General features: G+C 40.4%; 1 protein-coding gene across 1 annotated transcript in view; it reads left to right on the top strand.

Moving 5' to 3' along the window:
• Window positions 1-13,725: 13,725 nt before the first annotated feature.
• Window positions 13,726-19,332, top strand: part of SLC30A9 (solute carrier family 30 member 9) — a 91,852-nt gene continuing 86,245 nt past the window's right edge. The window contains exon 1 of the mRNA XM_045474219.1: window positions 13,726-14,002. Coding sequence (XP_045330175.1) covers window positions 13,891-14,002 — 112 coding nt within the window. The 5' untranslated portion in view covers window positions 13,726-13,890. The remainder of the gene's footprint in view (window positions 14,003-19,332) is intronic.

Below are 19,332 nucleotides of genomic sequence, written 5' to 3'. Positions count from 1 at the left end.
AACACCTTTCTGGGCAAAAAAGAAAGTTGACTTGTTAAGAGAATCCTCCACCCCATTAAAATACAAAGTCTTACGTTGACATTTAGATTTTTTTTTTTTTTTTTTTTTTTTACTCTCACAATTTCAGGGATATAAAGATTCATGCAAGGGACAGAAAGTAAAAATGCTGTGACCATAGCAAATCAGATCAGCTTCTGGAATTGTGAGAGCTCTCTCCACAAGTACATCTTCAAAATCAGTAAATGATTAAAAGTTCTCTCTAAAACATGCTCCTTGTAAACTATCCCAAATGAATGCATGAGAAGGATGCAAAAATAGCCTAAGGAATGCTCAAAACTAAGTTTATCTGTAATATGTGGAGAATGAGGCCCAGAATTATAATTCTTTCTTCTTTAGGGAATCTGCCAGAAATTGGGAGTGACTTCATTTATCCCAAGGGTGACACCTCGAAGTTGTGGAGATGAGACCATTATCATTGGAAAAGGCAGTAGAGCATGGCCAAGCTCTGGGCCTCTGGAAGCCTGACAGACCGGGTTGCAGTCAATTCTCAGCCCTGTGATTGGTTTCTCCTATAAAATGGGGTTACTGGGGCGCCTGGGTGGCTCAGTCGGTTGAGTGTCTGACTTTGGCTCAGGTATTGATCTCACAGTCCATGGGTTTGAGCCCCACGTTGGGCCCTGTGCTGACAGCTCAGAGTCTGGAGCTTGCTTCTGATTCTGTGTTTCCCTCTCTCTGCCCCTTCTCCACTCATACACTCTCTCTCTCTTAAAAGAAAACGTTAAAAAAAATTTTTTTTAAATGGGGTTACTAAGACCCCATGCATTGCGAGACGATCAAATGAGCTCCAGCAGTGTTTAGCACAGTGCTTCACACACAAGGGCTTAAAACATTTTTGCCGTTGTGATCATCATCATCTAGAATTTGGAAGAGTTCTGTGGAGTGCTTTATTGAATAACTTGAGTAGTTAACATAATTCCCATTTAACTATATCCCAAGCAGAAAATAGCTATAATTACTTTCCAGGTAGTGTTTAGTAATCATTGATGTTTGTATCAGTGGCCACCTCCCATTTTCTCCCCTACCCAGGTTCTATAAAATTTTCAGTTGTCAAGAGGTTACATGAATTGTGACATAATAGTAAGAGCACAGAATCAGATTTCAGTAGTAACTACTTCATACAGATCTGTGACCTTGGGTAATGTATTTAACCACGCTTCACATCTTTTCTCTTTTGAAAAATAGGTAGTAATACAGGATCAAAATCATTAGGTATGATGGGACAGAGTTTTCTTCTCTGCCACTCCCTCCCATTTTCTAGAATGTTTAATTTTTTAAATGTTTGTTTTTGAGAGAGAGACAGTGTGACCCATGAGAGGCACAGAGAGAAGGAGACACAGGCTCCAGGCTCTGAGCTGTCAGCATAGAGCCCTATACGGGGCTGGAACTCATGAACTGAGAGATCATGACCTGAGCCAAAGTTGGACGCTTAACTGACTGATCCACCCAGTCGCCCCTAGAATGTTGTATTTTAAGGCTACATTATTAGAAGGGTGTTTTAAAAATAATGTTACCTAACATAGTGAAGGAGAAAAAGTAACAATGTATTGAGGAAAGATCTAATTGCATTCAATATTTTATCTGGGAGTTAAACTCCCATAAGGTCTTTCCTCTTCTTCATGCATACTCAAGTTCTGGAATCTGCCCACAACAATAATAGAAGTAGTTGGAGCAGAAAAAGACAGCATCCTTTGGAGGCAAGACCCAAGAAAAACTGGAGCTGAGATTCTAAGGAAAGAGTGAGTATATCAAAAAAACTAGGAGGGACGCCTGGGTGGTCCATCCAGTTAAGCGGCTCTTGATCTCAGTTCAGGTCTTAATCTCAGGGTAATGAGTTCAAGCCCTGTATTGGGCTCCATGCTGGGTGTGGTGCCTTCTTTAAAAAAAAAAAAAAGGGACTAAGGGACTGTATGGAGAAGCAATAGAAAGACAATGCAAAGTACAAATGCAAGCCGTGTATGTAATTTTAAATTATCTAGCAGCACATTAAAAACAGTAAAAAGAAACGTGAAATTAATTTTTGTAATGTTTTATTTAACCGCCTATATCCAAAATAATATTCAGCTGTTAATAATTATTAATATATTTTACATTCTTTTTTTCATATTAAGTCTTTGAAATCCAGTGTATTTTTTATTTTTACAGCACATCTCAATTCAGAGTAGCCATATATCAAATACTTACTCTCTGTATATGACTAGTGGCTACTTGATTGGACAATGCAGGTATTGAAGGTATGAAGGAGATTGTAAGAGATTCACTGGTGAACGTGGCATTGGCACATGTTGCTCCCCCAGAGTCTAGGAGTATGACTCCATGGCTGTGAATGGAGTTGAGGGGCCTGAATAGGGTAAAAAACGACTAATCTCTGCTGGCTTGTGGACTTTGTGTGGTTTAGATTACATGGCCTGAAAGTGAAGTTGGGATTGAACGTTCTTTGGGGTTTTGTGTGTATGTTAAATTGGCCAACATTAAGACTGTTCTAGATTAAACCACCCTTCTTTTCCATAATAGGGTATATTAATCTACTCAGGCTGCCAAAACAAAATACCATTGACTGGATGGCTTAAACAACAAAATTTCTCAGATTTCTCAGGCTGGGAAGGCCAAGGTCAAGGTGCCAGCAAGGTAGATTTCATTCTGAGGCCTTTTCTCTTGGCTTGTACATAGCCACCATCTCACTGTATGTTCAGGTGTGTGTACGTGTAGAAAATGAAGTATCTTTGTCTTCCTCTTACAAGCCCACCGGTCCTATGGGCTTAGGGCTTGACTTCATGATTTAACCTTAATTACCTCCTAATACAGTCACATTGGGGGTTAGGACTGCAACATAAGAATTTGTGGAGTGAGGGGGCGGGGGAAACAATTCTGTCCACAGCATATGGACTTAGCATTTAAGATACAGATGTAGATAATACTTCACGACTAAGAAATAAAAGTGAAACCTGGGAGATGGTAGAATGCCACCTTGTAGTGTAGCTGTGGTACAGCACTTTCATCTGTGAGTTAAAGGATCTGGGGCCATGTTCAAGGCTGGCTCTCCAGGAGCTGACCCGAGGCAAGTCACTTATGTTTTTAGATATCAGTTTCCATATCTGTAAAACAGGGAATTACCGTTCTCTTGAAGTGGTTGTGAGTTTAAATAATGGTTGTTAGAGTGCTTTGTAAACTCTAGTGCTATGTGAATTTTTGGTGATGTTATCAAATTACCATGTCCTACACATAGTAAGTACTGAAAAAATTTTTTTAAGGTTTTTAAGTAATCTCTACACCCAACGTGGGCCTCGAACTTGCAACCCTGAGATCAAGAATCGCTTTATCTACCCGAGTCAGCCAAGTGCCCCCACTGAAAACATGGTTTAAATGACTTCAACACAGTAATGATGACATACATCATTACATCTGTCAGATAGTGTTAATGCTAAAGCTCTGTATTAATGCAAGAGGGTTTCTACTACCACCACTGTTGAGAATACATATATTTCTGCCTTTTGATTCTTAGAAAACACATTATGTTATATATGCTAATTCTATACGTCAGAAGCATTAAGTCATCAGAATGTCCGCAAACCAACCTGTCAATAAATGGTGTCAGTTATACCTTCAAAATATATCCAGAATCGGACTGTTTCTCTTCACCCGCCTCCGTTACCACCATGGACCAAATCATCTTCATCTTTCACCTCGTTTGTTACAGTAGGTTCCTCATTTTTCTCTTGTTTTCTGCTTTTACCTGTTTCCTTCCTATATGTCTGTTTTCAATGCAGCAAACAATCTTATGTGTCTGCTCTGCTGAAAACCTTCAACGTTCCCACTCTCAAAAGCTCCTGCAGTAACCAGCCAGCACCTATTGGATCACTCTCCTCTTGGTCCTCAGCTGCTACTACTTTTCCCCGTGTTCAGTGTTCCAGCCACACTGGTTTCCTTGCTCTTCCTGGAATGTGCCAAGTACACTCCTGCTCACGGGCACAAGTACTCTGTGTCCCTTCTACTTAGAATGTGGACCTAGATACCCATTTGATTCCTTCCTTTACATCCTTCAGATCCTTATTCAAATGTCATCTTGGTCAGAGCTTTGCTGACTGCCCTATTTAAATGTGCTACACCTCACCCCTGACATTTCTCCTCCTTACCTGCTTTACTTTTCTCTATGGCACTTCTTGTCTTGTGATGCTTATCATGTGGTATATAGCATTATCATATATTTATTTTATCATCTGTCTCCCCTACCAGAGTGTGAGTTTTATTAGGATAAGAATCTGTTCCTGTTTTATTGCATTGCTAAAAGCCAGTTCCTAGAACATAGATTGCACTCAATAAATACACGCTGAATGTTTGAAACAAAATCCACCCTAGTTAAACAGAAAAGGATCCTTTTTCAAAGGAAAAAATCTGGAAGTAGAGAATCAAGCTTGGAAGCTATAGAACCAGGAATGATGTAGTTTCCATTGGAGACAGTCATCACTATTGTGGGGTTACGCGCCAGAACTTCTGTCCCCACTACCTGTGAAAGCTGCATATATCTTGGCCTCACACCTCTTCCCTTGCACAAAATGTATTCCATGAGATGCCTTGCTTTTCCCATCACTTTTTTCAAATGGATGTCTCTGTCACATCTGTGGGCCCTAGCTGCAAGGGGGCCTGGAAAAGCAAGTTCCAGCTTTCTATCCTGGGGAGGTGGACCCACAAGGCGGGAAATTCCCCCAGATACTGGAATTACATCAAAGATATGCTGGGTAGACAAAGTACGATAAATGTCCTTTACTGGTACTGAACTCTACCTATCATTAAAAAGTTCCAGGGGCACCTGGCTGTCTGAAGAGAGTTTATGACTCTTGATCTTGGGGTCATGGGTTTGAGCCTCACATTGGGTGTAGAGATTACTTAAAAACAAACAAAAAAAACCTTAAAAAATTGCAAAAGAATTTAATAAAAAAAATTCCATGTCAAGAGAACTGAATTTAGATAGAAACTTTATTTTTAATCTAGAATTTTCTTTTTCTTTTTTTTTTTTTTAAATTAGAAGCAATTCCTAAAACTACCCCAACATGGCAAGTAACTGTTCCATACAAACACACGCATATGCTTGGAAGGAGCAACCCCGCAAAGAGGTGTGCTCTAGCAAGGAAGGTCAGGGCCACTGTTGGCAGCCCCTCCACAGCCAGCCTAGGGTCCTGTGGGCAGAGCAGGCCAGTGGGCCTGAGGAATCCTGGGGATGGGGGTACTCACAATGGCTTTGGGGTGGCTGGAATTTGTTTCTAACAGCAACTGCTAAACGATCTGTTTTCAAATTTATTTTTCTTCCTTCCTGATTCTGTCTCTAAGCTTTATCAGTTGCATATTTTCTTTTTCATTTCACATCCTGATAAGTAACAGCCAAAACCCCTTGCCTGGAGTATGGTTCCCATTGTGAACTTGTACTTCTTGGCCAGAGGGTGGAGTGAGTAAACAATCTGATGCTTTACTTATGGAAAAGGAATGGTGTGAGCCCATCATCAGAAAAAGCAGTGAGGGCATAAAATCCCGGGCTGCCTCAGAGCTTTTCCTCTGTCACCAGAACTACTGTATTCAGCCACTATGTCAGTGAGTAGCCTGCTGCCCAGCCCAGTTCAAATATATTAGATTCTAGGACTCGTCTTGATTCCATTTAACCACTTTTCCTCACACCACTTTTTTTTTTTTTTTTTTTGCAATATGGGACAGGAATGACTCTTGAATTATTAGATATTTAAGTGTAGAATTCACTGTCCTTAGCACCCACTTCAGTTGGTGAAGTAACATGTAGCAGAGGCTACCCTGCGAGTTAATGAATAATTATGTTTTGTATTATGTTTTGTATTCTGGCCTCTGATTGCAAGTCATTTGTCCCAGCCACCTGGGGCTTGGTAATTATTTCTTTGACACTTTCTAAAATGTTTTTAGCTTTAAAAAAATATATTTTTGCTGCTTATTTTTTTACTTCATTTGTTTAGTTCTATTTATTAAATTCTTCCATTTGCTTCAATTCTTTAGAATGTCTCCTGGCTCTCTATGATCTATTTCTGTTTAAGTATGTAGAAGAATGTGAAAGAATTATTCCTTACTGTGAAGAAGCCAAAGCCACAGTCAAGCTTGTTTACCATCTTATGGGCACAGTTTAGGCCTCAGCTTTCAAGGGCATATTTTTGGCTTGTTACAAAGCATGCTTTGGCTGCCCTTCCCCAAAGTCTGCTCCTCCCTAACCAGAAAACAGGGCAGGGACCAGATTCTTTTCTTCCTTTTTCAGTTTCTCTGTAGCTGCTTATGCCCTGATATGGCATAGCAAAAATACCAGAATTGACTCAATTTGACTCCTTTTTTTAGGGCTAAAAAAAGGTAAAGATCTGGATTTTTAGAAAGGACAAATAATGTAAAATTTCATACAAATCTGATACACACACACACACACACACACACACACACACAGATTGATGTCAGACAAAAGTACTTCTGGCAAGCTATCCAAAGACAAGAAAAGAAATGTTGGAGGTATCAGGAAAAAGTGTAGGATTGCTGGGGAGAACAAAGAAGCTGTAATGAAGCATGTCTATGATACGGAAATGTTTGGTGGAAGATGGTTTCACAAGAGGCTAAGAATAAAAAAGAACAAGACTCTGGCCCTGTTTATCTTTTCACCTTCCTGTCCCCACTTGTATAGATATTTGAGGCAAGAGATAGGAAATATTGTCTCCCATTCCTCTCTCCCTGATTCCCCAAAGTGATGCTGAAGTGGGAAAGGGGCTTCAGACATGGACAGAGCTGGTACATGGTAAGGCCAGAGTTAGGAGGGTATTTATGGAGAAACGGGAGGAGATGGTGGCAGAGGAAATGGAGTGGAGTGCTGGGGACAGAACGTGTAGATTCCTAAAAGAAAGGGAAGGGTCTCTAGAGCCTGTGAGAGCCTTTCAGTAATGTAGATCAAAGTCACATAACATTTAAGGGGAAAAACGTACTTTTCCTAGAGGAATTATGTATATGTTTATTGAGAAAGAAGGAGAGCTGATTAGAAAAAGAAGTAAAAGTGGACTGAAAGTTCTCTCTGTGGGGTGGAAATCGTAGAGATTTTACAGAAGTAACCTTAATTCCTAATCTCTGAAGGGGCCTGTGGACTAAAGGAGAATTAAGTTACGTAGTTCTTACAGTTTGGATGCATTCACTCACTTACCCACATACATTATATGTCCCATGCACTATATTGTACACTAGACACCAAAGCTTGAAAGGTGAGTAAGAAACAATTCCTGTCTAAAGATACTAAGGGAGACAAAACTGTATAACCAGTTTGAGAATCTCAACTCAAGAGGCATGTCCCTGAAAGTTTCATATTTTCTATTCTTGGTACTTTGCTGAACTTCATTGTTTTGGGATAGCAGCCTCCCTGTTTATTAGACTCTTAATTCCAGGTACTGAGATTTAGTCCTACTCATTTAAAACATCAATCTCATAATTTAATTTAAAAATACTCACGCCCCTCCAGGGTAGACTAGACCTGTCGTTCCAGCTCTCTTTACACACACCTCTTCCGTGTGCTTCCTCCTCTGGTGGTGTCGTCAGGAGCTCAACAAGGAAAACAGGTAATGTCTTAAGTGCATGAGTGTGGTAAGGTTGCTGTCCCCTTTCTGTAGGTCCCTGTGGCTTATCTAGTTCCTTGTCAGTGAATGCACATGGGGATTCCCAACAGGCCCCATTGAGGAGAAATTCAATCCCAAACAGCTCCCTATGTTTTGATAGCTCTTTATAAGACTTGCAGTATCCATCAGCTGACTCGTGGCAGCAGTGGTGAAGTACATTCATCTGATGTACACCTATCTGTTGCCCCATGTTCTATGACAAGTCTACAGGTGTCAATCTCATTTACTGTCTGTGATCCCAACTTGAGGTCTATAGGATCAGATGGGATCCAAGTCTATATATTGGAATTCTCTCTGCTCCGTGTACCATCTGCCCCCACCCCCACCCCGTGCTCAAAATTACCTCCAAATTTAAAGCACTGGGATAGATCACCAAGCTTGGTGGTTAAGCAAACATCCAAATGGGGATGGAGATATCCCTTTCTTTGTCTTGAAGACACTACAAAACTTTACAAGTACCACAGCATAAGTAAAAATTTCTAAAATAGAACACAAAAGATATTAACTATTAGTGAAATAAATTCATAATTTGGAAAAATTGATAATTTAACATGAAGACCTTCCTTTCTCCAAAGACACCACTAAAAAATGATAACTCACAGAGTGGAAGATGATATCTGTAATACACATATCCAACAAGGGACTTGTTTCCAGAATATAAATATCAAGAGCTCATACAAATCAATAAGAAAAACACAGATAACCTAAAATAAAGGTGGACAATAATCATCTTGACTAGGATATGAAAAGGATATCTAACCAGCCAATATACGTTTGAAATTGTATCCAGCTTCATTTATCATCAAGGAAATGCAAATTAAAACTACAATGTTATACCACTCCATACCTCCCATGAGGTTAAAAAAAAAAAAAAAAAAAAAAGGATAGTAGCAAATGGTGGTACAGTCATGAGCAAACAGAACTTCCCCATACTGTTATTGGGGGTGTCTATTGGTAATTGGTACAACTACTTTCGCAAACTGTTAGCAACTGCTAAAGCTGGAAGTCTGCATACCATACAGTAATTTTAGTCCCAGGAATATGTCCATCAGAAATGCATACACAGGTCATTGATAATTTGTAATAGTCTTGAACTAAAACTACCCAAATGCTAATCTGCAGTAAAATGGGTACGTTGTGGGATATTCACACAATACAATCCTATATAGCAGTGAGAATTCATAACAATATGAATCCCACAAACATAATGTTTGAGGTAAAGAAACTAGACTCTTTCATATGTAGTATGAAAGAACACATAGTGTACAACATAGAAAGTCTCAAACGGGAAATTAATCTCTGTTGTTAGGATTCATACTACCTTCAGGGGTGGGAGGGTAGTGACTAGAAGAGAAGCTTCTCGGAAGCGGGTAATGCTGTGTGCTGATAACACAGTTTTGTTCCCTATTTAAAATCCTTAGAGCCGTGCCCATAGGATTTGTGCTTTCTTCCGTGTATTATACTTAAATAAAAAGTTAAAATTTTAAGAGCCTAACGAGAATTTCTTTTGGTGCCCCCACCTGTGGCTTTGGGGCAGAAGTTTAACTCTCTCCATCAATGCTGCCCTCCCCCAAAGTACCAAACCTACATGCTCTCAGTCCCCAGCTTATTTTTCTCAAGGATAAAGATTATCAAACATTTCAGTCTCCTCTGTCCCCAGGAGTATTTAGTAATTTGATTTTCCCAGCTAGAATACCTGTAATCCCCTGATCACTAACCTCTGAGGAAAGGAGCCAGGAGTGTATGGAGAAAGATAAGAGCTAAGAAGGTAAGAGGACCCAGGAATTTGGTCAACATTGGAGAAATTCTTATTCCTGGATGGAAGTGGTAAAGGGTGAACCTACTGAGTGCAAGTGGAGTACTATATGGTTATTTCACATAATAATTGCGATTAAAAAAACAAGTTAATTCACAGAATAATATAGGGGAGAAAACCTATCAGAACAACCAACCTCTGCCTCTCCCCACTGCACCCTATGGTCACACACGTACGGATTTGTAGTTAGAGGACTGGAGCCTGATTCCATGTTCTAGCTCATCCTTGCTGAGTGATCTTGGGAAAATCACTCAACACCTCTGAAAAATGGAGAGGGGGATTAGCAGCCTGGTCAGAAACATATCAACTTCACATTTCACTTTCTCTACTTATGCAGACGTTTGCTATACATGCAAAATATGTGCAGACCCACATTGCTTCTGACCATGCTTGTACAGCAGGGAATGATACCTTTGGGTGTGGCCAGTCTTCCTTTTATCCACATGTAAAACATTTTCTTTTTCAAGTGTTCAGGTGGGCAAGCTCCCTCCTCCTTCAATCCTGCAGGCCAAAAGCAACACGATGCCAACACATATATATGTTCAAAATTAAATTTGTGTTCTTAGTATGCCTCATGATAGAACCACTCACTTTATCTTCTAATGGATTATCTAAGTCAATTTTCCACATAAACGGTCAAGTTTGTTTCGAATCACTGTTTTCCCAAAGCTATAGACAAGATGAAACCAAGAACAGTCAGCTTAATTACAGCCAATTTCTGAAAGATGTGGGAACTCCTTCAGAATTAATGGAAAACTTTGCAGGTGTTGTGTATGGTAATAATCAAATGACACTTCTTTCCTACATCTATTTCCATCCATCTGACTTAACAGTTACCAAATTTAGGCATCTATTTATATCTCAGATCCTCATGAAACTCAATTTTTTAAAAAAAATGTTTATTTTTGAGAGAGTGTGAGGGAGGGGCAGAGAGAGAGGGAGACAGAGGATCTGAAGTGGGATCTGTGCTGACAGCAGAGAGCCCGATGCAGGGCTCAAACTCACAAGCCATGAGATCGCAACCTGAGCTGAAGTTGGACGCTCAACCGACTGAGCTACCCAGGCGCCCCAAAATTCAGTTTATTTTTTTGAAACTTAATATCATGTTGATCATACATAAAAAAATATGGGGAAATGCTCTCTTGACCTATATTTCAGAAAACAAGATATCATTCAAATCTTTTTTTTAAGTTTAAAAAAAAATTTTTTTTAATGTTTATTTATTTTTGAGAGAGACAGAGACAGAGTGTGAACAGGGGAGGGGCAGAGAGAGGGAGACACAGAATCTGAAACAGCCCAGATCCCAATGCGGGGCTCAAACTCACAAGCCATGAGATCATGACCTCCTGAGCCAAAGTCAGACGCTTAACCAACTGAGCCACTCAGGCACCCCTAAGTTTATTTATTTTTGACAGAGACAGAGTGCGAGCATGAGCTGGGGAGGTGCAGAGAGAGAGAGGGAGACAGAATGCGAAGCAGGCTCCAGGCTGCCAGCACAGAGCCTGACGCTGGGCTTGAACTCACAAACTGTGAGATCATGACCTGGGCCAAAGTCAGATGCTTAACTGACTGAGCCACCCAGGCGCCCCTGTTGTCATTCAAATCTTGAAAGACCCTACATTTTCTTCCAAAGGATAAAACCGTTTGACTTAGAAAGTAAAGTGTGGTGGTTAACAGCAAGATCTCTGCCTTAGTTTCCTCATCTATAACTTACTTAGGTGTTATGAATAAGATAATGCACACAGAGGGTGTGGCAATTACCATATGATATTTTACCACTACTAATTTTTTTTTAATTTTTTTTTTTCAACGTTTATTTTTGGGACAGAGAGAGACAGAGCATGAACGGGGGAGGGGCAGAGAGAGAGGGAGACACAGAATCGGAAACAGGCTCCAGGCTCTGAGCCATCAGCCCAGAGCCTGACGCGGGGCTCGAACTCACGGACCGCGAGATCGTGACCTGGCTGAAGTTGGACGCTTAACCGACTGCGCCACCCAGGCGCCCCACCGCTACTAATTTTTAAAAAATAAACCCAACGTGAGGTTTGAACTCAACCCCAAGATCATGAGTCGCATGCTGTACCAACTCAGCCAGTCAGTCAGGCATCTCTAATACCACTATTTGAAATTATATGTCTATTTAAAAAGTTTGTCTCCTCACATAGAAAAATAAACTCCATGATGTTGGATTCTTATCTGTTTACTACATATAGGCAGTTGCTGAATGTATCTGAGGTGCAGCAGTAAGGCAACGTCTCTTGGTAGACCTTGGTACTTTGCTTTACTGCTGCAAAGTCTGCAAAGGATGGGATTTCTCAAAGAATTTAGGGTCAAGGGAAATTCTAAGGAACTCTAAAACTGACATTTCCTTAATTTTCAGCACTTGGGGAAATTTTGAAGACTGCCCAGCAGGACAAGTATGTTATGAAAACACATCATTGTATCTAACATCAAGGTGTAAACACCAAGACAGCTGCAGAAGTATTTTATTTTTTAAGTTTATTTACTTTGAGAGAGCAAGAGAGCGAGTGAGAGAGTATGCGGACATGCTTGAGCAGGGAGGGGCAGCCCAAGCTGTCAGCAAAGTGCCCCCCTTGATCTCATGAACTGAGTGCTCAATCTCATGAACTGAGTGGAAATCAAGAACTGGACGCCCAACCGACTGAGCCCCTCAGGGACCCCTGGGTAAGTATTTTAATCTAAGGCCATGAAGACCTTATTATGTGATCCAGCATGGTGAGGGTTTAAACAAGGTAACACAGCAAGATCTGCTTTATTCTTCAAACTTATTTGGCAAGTCAAGGCTTCTGGAGGTTTACCAAAATTAATACAGTATCCACTATAAGAAACCAGGGGCTACTTTAAGAAATCCAAAGCAGGTTAGCATTATGGCAAAGATTAATGGATATTTACATACAATGACTATAAAGTTAGAGTTAAGCCTTTATGTATTTTGTATCATGGAGTTGAATTTCTGTTAAAATCTATCCACAAAGAAGAGACAAGAACTTTCTAGTAATATTCTGATTTTTTATAATCTTGAGGTTATGAATATTTAACCTTAATGTATTAAACTATGTTTGTCATAGAAGTTAAAGTTGCTTACCATTCTTGTGATAATTTATTCACTGTGACCCCACTAAGCTGGTTATACTTAATTAGCATAAAAGGCTGTAGATTCTCTCAAAATTAGGAACAAACTAATTTACTTCCCTTTCAAAGAGCTATTCTGTAGGAACATAGTTAAACTACTCAGATTGATTTCAAAACAAACGACAATGCATTCTACTCTATTTTCTGTGCTGGCGGTTGTTTTACCCCCTGGGAAACAGCAATGTACAAAACCCAAGATTCCGTGATGCTTATTTTCTATTCTGAGCAAAAAATAAATAAATAAATAAATAAATAAATAAATAAATAAATAAATAAATAGATAGATAGATAGATAGATAGATACTTTCAAATAGTGATAAGCGTTTTGAAGAAAAGTATACAAGGCAACCGGGTAGAGACTAACCAGCCCTACTCCAGCCAGCGTAGTCAAGGAAAGCGTCTCTTGAGTTTGAGCTAAGATCTGAATGAGCATGTCAGAGGTCAACACCGTGGTGAGTATTGTTCCGATCTTTCTAGAACCAGACTGACTCCTGTTCCGATGTCCGCACATCTCCGCTTAACCCACCTCGAACACATTAAAATCTTACTTTATTACGTTACATACGGGAATCCGAGGTTCAGAGGTAAATAAGGCAAGTACCTGCCTTCACGTACTCTGGCTACACACTGGTGTGTTAGAGGAGAACGACGTACTGGGGCAGGGTTTGGAGAGTACTGAGTTCGGCACGTTAGCCGCTGCTTGGGCTCATCCAAGAAGGCTCCGGAGAGAGAGGTTAAGTAGGCCACCATCCTTCCTTCCCACCTCTCTTCCCATTTCCAACAGCATGGCCCACGTTTCGAGCTCAGAAATAGAAGCAGGCAGACGCCCGAAAAGGCCCTGTCAATTCTCCCACGGTTTTCCTAGCTGTTAGGATGCAAACCACTTAGGCGATGACTTCCAACTAACGCGAAAAGGTACAGACGCAGAAAAAGCGAAGAGGACACCAAAACCCAGCAGCATCCCCACCCTGCGCACGCCGTGGCGTCACGGTCTGCGGAGGCAAGGCCTCTCGATTCGTGCTCCGAGAATACGTCACTTCCGCTGCCTGCGCGCTCTGCGGCGCTAAATGTTGTTACTATTTCCGGGTCATCCAGGCCGCCTTTGGCGGCGCAGGCGTGAGTATTAGCAGGTGTCCGGTCTATGGAGTCAGTTGTTGCCGGCGGCGTCGCGGAGGCAGGAGGTGGTGTCCGAATAGGGGCCTTTGCCCCGCCAGGATGTTACCGGGCTTGGCCGCCGCCGCTGCGGCCCACAGATGTAGCTGGTCCTCCCTGTGCCGGCTCCGTCTGCGCTGCAGGGCGGCGGCCCACGGCTCCAGCGAGCGCCAGGGTGAGTGTACCGGCCCGGCCGCTGACTCCGCGGCAGGTGACCTGGAGGACCAGGCCGGTCTCGGCGCTTCGCCTCGGGCAGTTCGCCCGCTTGCCCTTCCCCAACCCCCTAACCTTCCTTCCGGGTCTCCGCCTTTGCAGTTCGGCCCGCCCAGCCCGCGGGGTTTCTGGAGAGGTCTCCCAGACCCTGGTTTCGCCTCTGGCCCTAAAACGACCCCCGCGGAAACTTGCGGGTAGCCCTCGGGCCTGGTCGCATGCATGAAGCCAACCACTTTGTACCAAATGAAACGCCACGTTTGCATCGCAATGTCCCCGGTGACAATCTCTTTCCTTTCGGACAGTGAGAAATTGCTGACTCCCCAGAGTGCCTGGGTGTTTCGAGCTCACCAGTTACCTTTGAGTGCTTTTGGCCGAGCAGGTTTTCTTGCCCTGCCCCTTTTCCCATATCTCCAACTTTTGTCTTAAATTTCCCGAAAGTAGGGAGGATTGTGGGGGGGAATACTCATTATTTACGAATCATTCTTGAGTATGAGCGTATGACTGTGCCACAGTCATTGAATGTACCCAGTTTCAGACTGAAAAGCAAGAGAACTCTTCGGTTCCATTGAACAGTCTTATTAAGGTGAAAACGTGTGTACTGGAACTGTAACTCAGAAAAATGTGGTTGACGCGAATTTTTATCCCTCTCCTTCAGCATTCTTTTCTGACTCAAATTTAAGTTGTCCCACAGTTTCCAAGATAGCAAGGAACTTTTCAGTTTTAGTAAGGCTTGTGTCTGTTTTTGCCATGGCTTGACATGCTGTAGCTTGATTCTCCAGAACTGATAGGAACGAAGAGGGAAAAACAGAACCATATCCACCCCTAGTCTAATTCCTCAGATTCTTGAGTATGCAGAGTATTTACAGAAACATTTCCCAAAAGTTCATGTTTGAAAAACTTTGTAGCATGTTTGTGACCTCAGAGTAGAAGTTAGAACTTGTAGTCACGTCATTCAAGTTGATAAGTAATATAAATTAAAGTAATGCCTAAGCTGTGCAGATAAAATTGGAATACATGAGTGTCTTTTATTTGCAATGAATGTATAAACTGGCTCTTAAAATTTCAGAGGAGTTAATTTTAACGTCACTGTTCTTGGGGCTTTTTGGTGGTGATAGAAAAGTTGAGTTTTTCTATATTGGCAATATAGCCAGTTCCCTAATGAACAAAATGAATCATCTGATTATACCATACTCCAAAATCCCCAAGTAAACCTTCTAGCAGAGTTGATTCTTATTGCCAAGCAATTTTGGCATTTTACACTTAAATTAGGTATATTGGCTGTTGAATTTAGTCTAAACTGCCCTTTAAGTGTTAGTTGAAAGGATTTGAAATAGTGTAATTTGTACTCCCTATTCTCTGTAACTGTCATCGTGTCCAAAATTATGTACTCTTTGTCTCATCCATCTGTGAACCACAGATAATAATACCTATTTCATCAGTCAGAATGACTTTGCAAAGTTCTTTGGAATGTTTATCACCAGGAAATTAAAATGTGTTTTCACACTTAAAAAAACACGTAGTAGGTTTTAAAAATAGCCTTCTTTGTGAAACTTTAGTTCCAGAAATACCGAAACAATTTTTAAAAGGACAACAATTATGGTAAAATTTTAAAAAGCATTTAGAAAAAGGGTACTATTTAAGTTGGATGCATGTAAGAAGAAAAGGATATTTGAAGAACTTTTGGGAAAAAGTTCCAAAAACATATTTTTCTTTGTCAAGAAAAAGTTTATGCTTCTAAATTCCTGTGTGGTGGAGGAAAAACTTACAAAGAATAAGGAGAGAAGGAAGCCTTAAGGGAAACAATGCCTTATTTGCATACTTAGAAATGAGAAATGCCTGTACACTGAAAGCTCAGTTTCAAGGGGATAAGGAAAACAACATTGTAGAGCAGCACTGTCCAAAAGAAAGATAATTGAGCCATGTATGTAATCTTGAGTTGTCTGATGGCCAAATGTGAAACAGTAAAAAACAGATAGTGTTAATTTTAATATATTTTAGTTCTTGGGTTTTTTTTTAATATTTATTTTTGAGAGAGAGCGTGCGCTAGTGGGGGAAGGGCAGAGGGAACAGAAGATCTGAAGTGGCCTCTGATAATAGAGAACCCGATGAGGGGCTCAAACCACAAACTATGAGATCATGACTTGAGCTGAAGTCGGACGCTTAGCCAACTGAGCTACTCAGGTGCCCCAATTTTAATATATTTTATCCAGTATTATCAAAATATTTCAATATGCAATCAAGATAAAAATTGAGATATTTTACATTATTTTTTGTACTAAATCTTTGAAGTCCAGTGTGCATTTTATGTTTAGCACATCTTAATTCAGAATAGCCACATTTCAGGTGCTCAATGGACAGTGACTACTGTGTTGAACAGTGCAGTTATAAAGTTAGTATCCCTAATTTATAAAGAATTTTTACAAACCAGTGTATCTTGCAGTAAAAAAATGGGCAAAATAAGTAAATGAAGAGTTCATTAAAGGAGTTCAAGTGGCCAATAAAAATGCAAAAATCTACCATACGTACCAGTAGGCATGGAAATATTAGTTTAAGGATTTGCTACTCATTGCCTGTAGCATATTGGCTAAGTTCTCCATAATGATGCCTCATACGGAGGGTACAGGAAAGCAGGAACTTCCTTACTATTCATTGGGACATACAGTTGAACAGTGTTTTGGAGGTCAGTTATTCTTTATATAAAAAGAATACAAAGGGGTCACCTGGGTGGCTCAGTTGTTTAAGCATCCGAATGGTCTTAGGTCATGGTCTCATGGTTCATGAGTTCTAGCTCCACATCAGGCTCTCTAGTGTCAGCATAGAGTCCACTTCAGATCCTCTGTCTCCCTCTCTCTCTGCCTTTCCCCTGCTCATGCTCTCTCTCAAAAATAAACACTAAAAAAGAAAGAAAAAAAAAAAAAGAACTAGGGGCACTTGTGTGGCTCAGTCCAGTAAGTGTCCAATTCAGCCTAGGTCATGATCTCGCACTTCCTGAGTTCGAGCCCCTCGTTGGGCTCTGTGCTGACAGCTTGGAGCCTGCTTCAGATTCTGTGTCTCCCTCTCTGCCCCTACCCTGCTCACACTCTGTCTCTCTCAAAAATAAATGAACATTAAAGAACAAAAAGAACTTTAGAGGTGCTTGGGTGGCTCAGTTGGTTGAGGTCATGATCTTAGGCTTCGTGAGATCCAGCCCCATGTCTTGGGATTCTCTCTCTCCCTCTCTCTGCCCCTCCTCTGCTTGTGCTGTCTCTCAAAATAAACATTTAAAAAAAAAAAAAACTTTAAAAGTTTATACTTTCTGACCCAATGATTCTATTTAAAATGATTTACTTTAAAGAAATAAGCAGAGAGGTATTACAGTGTGTGCACAGGTTCATTATTCATTATAATAAATTGATAACATTTTTAGTTATGGAGAGTTGGAAACTGAAATATATTATGGTGCCTTTATTATGCACTGGTGATGTATACAACATTAAAAAAATCAATTTAGAACAATATTTAGTGACATGAGCAAATGCTATTGTACTATTAGGTAAAACTAGAAAAAATGTGCAGTAAGAATATATGCCGCTCCTGTCAGTGGGGACAGGAGAGTGGCAGAGACAAATAGAATCTCAGGCAGGCCCTGTGCTCCTCACTGGGCTCCATATGGGGCTCCATCTCACAAACCATGAGATCGTGGCCTGAGCTGAAATCAAGAGTTGAAAGCTCAACCAACTGAACCACCCGACACCCCAAACATAATCCTTATAAAGAATAAAAATGTGACTTAGTTTCTGTAGTTAATATTTCCTTTTTTTAAAAAAATTCCTCTGACTTTGCATGGGGCACTTATTTTTTCATATATTTATGCCTCACCTCATTTGACAAAAATTTGAGATGGGAGGATGCTCCTTTAAGTACTGCATATCAAATTAACAGATATGTGCTTTTGCTTAAATCTGAGGTTTAACAGAAGTGTAGTTTTAAATAAAAAATTAAATTTTTGTATTTTATTCCTGTCTCTAATCTGGTAGTATTTATTACCCTAAGGAAAATAGAGTGGAAGTTTTCACTTTTGTTGTGCCTCCTCCCCCCACCCCACTTTGAATAAGTTATAGGAACATTGCCAGCTATAAAAGACCATTTTGGCAGGCTGACAGCATAGTTCTATATAGTTCAAATTTATGATAGGATGTGTTAACTGAAAGATGATGCTAATCATACTGTGTGCCTCATAGGTTTTTGTGAGTTGAGGTTCAGTTCAGCAAAGGGTGCCAGGCATTGTAGTTAGTGCTGAACAAGACAGACATTCATTGGGCAGACACTAAGAATGAGAAAACATGTCTAAGTGCTGCAAAAGATGATGGGCTAAAAAGTAGCTAGTAGAGGCCATTCCATTTAGATCTGCTAAGGAGGTGGTGACTGAGTCAAGGCATGAAAAATGAAAATGAACTAGTCACGTGAAGATCTAGGGTGAAGAGCAGTCCAGGTAGAGCATAGGAACCCTAAAGACCATATAGTAGTGTTCAGGAGCAGAGAAGAAAACTGCTGTGGCTTGGGGAAGTGGGCATAGAGTATGAAATGAAGTTTGAGAAGCATCAGTGCCTTTTAGGCCATAGGTTTTAAAAAAGGGCAATATTTACAAAATATCAGTCAGACTACTGTGTGGAGAATGGATTGAAAAGGGGAGAGTGAGTAAGGACATCATTTGGGAACTATGATAGTTATCTAGGCAGGCAAGGCTGTGGCTAGGCCATGGTGGTTAGCAGTGGAGATGGAGAGAAATAGATGACTTTGAGGTATATTTTGGAATATAAATTAGAAAATATGATGCAGGGAAAGCATTTAAGACAATGGCGCTTGGTAAACCCTAAATATATTAGATACTGTTTTTACTTTTCTAAGCATATATTAACAAGAATTAAGGGCAGTAGAGATGTATACCAATAGGCAGTGTAGGAAGTTGCCAGCATTTCATATTTACTTACAAAAACAATATTCTTCCCTGTTGCTTACTGTGTTCTGGAGAGAAATTACATCCGTTATTGTTCTCTGGGCTGAGCTACCTGATCTAGGTCACACTTTTGCTTGCCAGATGATTCATCACAAAAGGTTTTCCTGTGTTTTTGGCTAGCTGAAAGCGTAAGAGTAAACTAGTGTCAGTATTAGTAGTAATAATATTAGGAGTAATTTGGCAATGAATGTATTACTTAGTTTTTTAAATTTTCGGCATTTTTTTGGAAAATACAGAAAATTATAACTTATCAAGTAAACACTATACATAATCTAGATATTTCACCAGTCACATTT

This window comes from Leopardus geoffroyi, chromosome B1 (assembly GCF_018350155.1).
Source record: "Leopardus geoffroyi isolate Oge1 chromosome B1, O.geoffroyi_Oge1_pat1.0, whole genome shotgun sequence".
Taxonomy (NCBI): domain Eukaryota; kingdom Metazoa; phylum Chordata; class Mammalia; order Carnivora; family Felidae; genus Leopardus; species Leopardus geoffroyi.
Note: the sequence above shows the minus strand (reverse complement) of the source record. Positions and strands in the feature narration are given on the sequence as shown.